General features: G+C 36.3%; 1 protein-coding gene across 1 annotated transcript in view; it reads right to left on the minus strand.

Moving 5' to 3' along the window:
* LOC124177255 overlaps positions 1-2,456 on the minus strand; it is a 247,152-nt gene extending 244,696 nt beyond the window's left edge. The window contains exons 1-2 of the mRNA XM_046559419.1: positions 2,396-2,456; positions 2,090-2,226 (exon numbers count right to left, since the gene is read on the minus strand). Coding sequence (XP_046415375.1) covers positions 2,090-2,226; positions 2,396-2,404 — 146 coding nt within the window. The 5' untranslated portion in view covers positions 2,405-2,456. The remainder of the gene's footprint in view (positions 1-2,089; positions 2,227-2,395) is intronic.
* Between the last annotated feature and the right edge of the window lie 3,799 nt (positions 2,457-6,255).

Genomic DNA, 6,255 nt, shown 5'->3' on the forward strand with positions numbered 1-6,255 from the left:
TTTTTTTTAAAAACTGAGAATTATTAATTGAGGATATAACAAGTAATTTTTTTTAAAAAAAAACATAAACAAGCGGTATTCATTTTTTTGTAAATAATTCTTAAAGTTTGTTGCTTTTAATGATTTTCAAACTTTCTCTCGTAACCTGACCCGTGAGAAATAGTGACTTGGCAACGTTGCCCTACGCGGGAAGTTTAAAATGCCACAAAGGCCCAACGAATTGAAATAAATGTCAGAACTTTGCGGATATAGGTTACGGTACAGGTTTTAATCGCGAAGTCATTGTGTATTATTTTCAGTCTCCAATTATAACTAACCTCAAATTGATTTCATAACAATACATTTCTCTACAACACATGCTTGAGGGGCAAGAGATACTGAGTTAGAATGCAACGTTGCCAAGTCAGACAAACGACGCAACGGGAAAATTTGTATACTTCTGCGCATGTGAGAGGTGGCGCAAAGGTGTACTGTATCTCAACTACTTTTTACTTTAGTTGTAATGTTTTATACGGGGGATATTTCTCTGGAAGTTGAGGACTGCTGCTATCACGGTACTACCTTAACCAACGAGGCAAAAACGCGTTGGCTACGCGATTTTCAAAGTCCTATGGGATCTAAAAAACGATATCGCTGAGACTAGACTTCGAGATTTCATATTTTCAAGCCGAATAAGCAAATTTTTTACTCAAGTACAAAATCGGAACGTGTCTGTGAAAAAACACGCCGATCAGCAGTGTGTCCAAAGATGTAAAATAGCGCGAGATTGAGAAACTTTGAAAAGCAAACTGCGCGACTTTATTTTTTCTTTATCTTTCTCACGCGAAATATAAATTCAAGGGAATGAAATAAAATTCAGTCTTGTCGTATTGGCGCTTAAAATGATCAGCTTGTTTCTCGGAAATTTTTTCTTTCGCTGCGGAGCTGCGGAAATCAATATTCATGGTGAGTTACTTGTTCCATTGAATAGCAAGGAGATGTTTTTTCTTATTTTCTTCAATAACGATTACTCCTTGTTTAACGTTATCGAAAATTTCTTTTCAAAGTTTCAGACACTTTTATGAAATACCAGCGAGTTCACAGAGCTTTACAGAAATATATGTTGACCCTGCGACGGCAGAGTTGAAATTGTCAGTTCTCGATCCCGTTGGGTTAGACTTGCGACTAGTTTGCTGCCGAGTATTCACTACCATTATTCATCACTCGGGAAAGTTCAAAGCTCGCAATATGAAACTTATTACGTACTAAATTGCAGTATATCGCATCCTCTTTCCTGCAAGCAACTGCGATCCACGGTGTGATCTGTACTTTTATAGCAGGCTGTGATACAAATATACTTCAGAATCTCTGAAACGGGAAGCAAATGCGGAAGTAATCGAAAACAAATATACCGTGTAAACCTTCTATGCGAATCTCGTTCGTTTTTATGTAATATGAAAACGTCTTACGTTTCCTTGACATGAAAATTTCCCTATTAAACTAACTGGGTACAGGCGCGAAATGATGCATTCTATCACGAAATGTTGTGAAAATACTATGCGTCGAAAGAACTGGATCAAAAAAGCTTAACAAATCAGTTCTGCACAATTGAAAACAAGAAACAGAGAAATCCCTCAAAGGAAACGCAGCCAAGCAAGTCAAGTTAAGGATCTGTTTGTTAATTTGAACCGAGGAGTTAACCACTCGCCGTTTTTTGCGTGCAACAGATTTCAGGTGATTACACCGAATTTCACAGGATTCCAAAGGATTTCAACAGGTTTCAAAAGATCTGAGATGATTTTCACGGATTGAGGGTGATTTCGACAGATGTCATCGAATATCAGAAATTTTATGCAACTTCAAAGATATCGCAGATTTCAGACGACTTCGCGAGATTTCTCTCAAATTTTACGGCGATTCGTTGGATTTCAATGAATTCGGAGACTTCGGATGACTTTATCAGATTTCACGATTAGTGCACGCCAGGTTTGATAGGTGATCAACTCCTCGGTCGAAGTAAACCGAACAAGTCTATCGTATAGCTGTGTTTCCCGAGAGAAAATACTCTGATATAACGACGTGCGGTTGAATGAAATTTTTTCAACATTACCTCTTTTCCTTGCGCTGCTGTTTCTTCTTTTTGAACGCCTTCTTGACTCTGAGGAGAAGAAAGGCGGCTCGGTCGATGGTCAGACTTGGCGAAGCCTTCTCGCCGCTCGACATCCTTCGTCCTATTCGAGTCAACACCTTCGCAAGCACAATTTCAACTTACTTAATTATCATTGCGCAATAACATGACGTATTATTATTCGCGGGTCGTCTCGATTTCACCGGTGAATTACATATTGTCGTGATATTGGTGGGGGGGGAAAAGTTCTACGGAATAAAGAAAGGGGTCGCGTTTATGCGAACATACCGTTTGCATTTGTCGAATATTCGACAAGGTTTCAAATCAGATCCAAACTTTCACAAATTAATTCTTTTCTGTTACTTGGTATTATATTCTCTGAGTATAATTTAAACGTTATTTTTTCTTTTTTTTTATTACTTATTCTTTTTCGTTCAAATTATGCCAATTGTTTTGTGATTTTTTTTTTTTTTCACTTTATTTTTGCACGCACTTCTTTCGTCGAAAATTTCTTTTCAGATGTTCTTTGATCTCTTTTCACTCTTTATGCTTGAAGCTCGGTTTATAATGCTTCGAGTTTCCATCCAAGGTTAAAGTGTATTCTCCAATTTTTTCCGCGCGAATTAATTCTTCATCCCGAGAGTTCACAAGTATTTAATGAACCTTGAAGTACATTATAACCTTGAAGAATATAAAGATCTTATACATCATGGAATCTCGAAGTTACGCGTCCTGGATTAACCTCATACACCGTTTCAATTTATACTTCCTCCCCGTGGGATTCGCCTGGTCTCTCCCGACTTCGAATCTCATTACTTATTGACGTCTTTCGCTGATATTTCATTGGCTGAAAAAAGTATATCTACCGATAGGGAAAAAAGAATGGGAGGAATATGGAGAATGAAGTGAAACAAATTACTGCAAGGAACCATTCGTCCGTTTACTTGAAATATTTATCATCGAGCCACCAACTTTCAACCTGCGTTGATAAACCCTTCGATTTGACTCCAATTCAAGTGCAAGTCAACCTTAAGTTTGACGGTTTAAAGAGAAGACGTTGATCAATATTGCCACCTTTTCGAATCGAACCTTTGTCTGAAAATTTCTGGTAGTTCTCGTCACTGGGAAAAAAATATGATCAAGTGTGTTTTTTCTGCAAAAACGTCAGATATTGCTGAATATGGAATCCATATTAAGGGAGATCCTCAGGGAGTGCGATAAAAAAATACGGTTTTCTACATTTTCAATCCTGTGTATAACGCGAAGGACCAAAAGATAACTTGTTTTCATTTTTTGTGTCAAAAAATTAGACATTTCGAAATATGTTCTAAAATTTCTATAATGGAACGAAAGTGGAATAATACTTGAATCGGCATAAATATTCTATGGTTATAAGAATATGTATATTCGGCAAATTCGAGACCCCTGAAATATTTATACCGATTCAATTCTGATCCCATTTCCATGCCATACCGGTATAAAAATTTCAAAACTTGAATAAAAATGTCTAATTCTGTACACAAAGCACGAATACAATTGATTTTTCGGTCCATCGCATGTAAAGAATCGAGAATATAGAACCAAGGTATTTCTTGGCACTTACTGAGGGTCTACCTCAACATGAATTTCACATCGGGAAAGAGCGGACCTTTTCACACAAAAAAAACATACAAGCTCATACTTCTTACGATGATATGAAGTTTTAAAAATTCGAAATCAAAGATACAGTTCGAAAAGGTTGATAAGATCGATCAACGAACTTCTTGTAATCGGTAAGAATTTATAGGCCTAGAATCTATCCAGATTGCGATCAGATTGAAATATTTGTCCTAAAAAGCTGGTTAAAAGTTAGCCATCCGTATAACTATACATGTACCCTGTAGCAGACGATGATTTTGATCAAATTGCACACTAGAGGGTTCGGGTTTAGGCAAAGGGCAGGAGGGGAGGGGGGGGGGGGGAGGGTTGATCCGTATAACGCTTATTATTAATTCGCCCGACAGTACATGTGTAAGTTCGTGATTATGACATTTGACGATTACACGGGAATATTACCGCGACAGACGATGATGAATAATCCAATCTGTATAATATTACGCTTCGATAATAACGAAGCGATGTTACGATGCCTCCGATACAGACCGTTAGCACTGAATTAACATATAATAATTAGGTTATTGAGAGTTGTAAAACTGCAGCACACCAAATTACGGTCGCATAGTTAATTTTGAATATATTCGCGCGTTGTCTTCGTCGCGGAACATAAAATCTCCCCATGGTAACGTGTATTGATTGGATATTTCGAACCAGTAAATTCGCTAACCTCCACTCTCGAACCTTCCCATTATTTTTACGGTTAAACGTTCCAGCAGGAAACTATTACTACTGAAACAATACGTTACGGGCAATATAGAGATGGAAAAACGCGCCTCTGGTAACAAACTGTTGGGTGATTGGGTTTTTTTTTTTTTTTTTCTTGTATTCACCAGACATGTGGTAAAAATGCATAACAAATACGTTGATACGAGCAAATAGAAGTTAGAAAACTTACGTATCGAACAAAAGTAAGTTGAGGTGAAAGATCGTATCTAATAAAGTCTGTGGAGCCTGTGTAAAAAGCCCCATCTTTGGACACCCCAGCAAAACAATGTTGGCGCATGCGCAAAGTTGAAATTCTATATTTTACATACTAGGGTTTCTTTTGACGCATGCGTCCTTTCAAACAACTCAATTTCACGCACTCTGTCATTGAGAATGAGCGTAAGTTACTTAACCTCGATTCTTCCTTCCTTTCTTCATTAGTTTTGAATAAAATAGCGTGTGTCACACGCATGCGCGAAGGGCGATATCTGACTCCTTCGCCCACCTTTCGTACTTGTAATCAGTGTTGGGCGAATTCCCAATCGATTGATTAAAAATTAAATTTATAGTTGAAAGATAGATCAGTGACAAATTGAAAAATAAATTGACACCTTTATTTCCAATCAATTACAAATTAAAAATGGTATCGAAATGTTCTTCAGAATCAATTACAAATTAGAAATATAATTGAAATATTTTTGCCAATCAATTACAATATACAAATGCGATTGAAGTATTATTTCGAACAAATTACAATTTGCAAATGTAATTGAAATATTTCTTCGAATCGCTTACAAATTACTAGTTTAGATAGCGCGCCTACTGTTGAAAGCAAATAAGAAAGGAGTGTAGCATTTGAATAAGCCCGCCTAATTCAAACAATTATAATTTGACTAATTTCGTAAACCTGTAGGTAAAGTCTTGACCTGTGTTGCCACGTTGATGATTTTCATCTTAGCCAACTCTCGCTCTCGTTCCTACGAAAAGATGTCAAAGTAACAACATCGAATTAATACCTCGTAATCTTCGTTTCAATTTATTCTTTGACCTGTCAATCCAATTACACGACATAAATTTCTTTTTTACCCAATGTAGTCTCGTTGAATTTTCTTCTAAAACTATAAGTCAATAGTTGAGAAATTAAGAAAGCTTATAACAACGAAAAGTGAAAAGCCATCAAGGAAAATGAAATCTGTGTAACAAAAACTGCGGAACCGACTGCGACAACGATAAAGTAAAATCAAAGATGAGTAAAGCAAAAAAAGAACAACAAACAAACTGTTATTTTTTGAAGAAAAATAATAGTTATTAGCTGATCGGTTAGGGATAAAATGGTGTAGAATTATTTGACTTTGTACTTATCTTACTCAAAATGACGTTTCTCGACATTTTACCCGATAATTTCGAAACAATTGGTACCAATTGGTGAAATTTGTTACACATGTTATTCTGATCCGTAGTTTCCGCAACAACTAGAATGTATTACGTCTGCAATAAAATCTGTGAGTTATAAATTGAATACATGTTAAAATTTGCCAAAACGATGGAAAACGTACTGAATATAGAAACTACCTAGATGAAATTAGCATTTGAACTTCCGACGTTTTTACTAATTGTAAAAGTGTGTCGAGTCCGAAAACAACTTTTTTTAAAATTTTTTTTTGTTTCACGTACTGGACAACATGACGTGAAAAGTTCAGGCTCGAAGAGGATTCTGTTACATTCTGACCGTAGAAATTAAATTTTACTACCAAAGCAATTACTAAGATAAGTACACGTAATAGGTT

Source organism: Neodiprion fabricii, chromosome 3, assembly GCF_021155785.1.
Source record: "Neodiprion fabricii isolate iyNeoFabr1 chromosome 3, iyNeoFabr1.1, whole genome shotgun sequence".
NCBI lineage: Eukaryota > Metazoa > Arthropoda > Insecta > Hymenoptera > Diprionidae > Neodiprion > Neodiprion fabricii.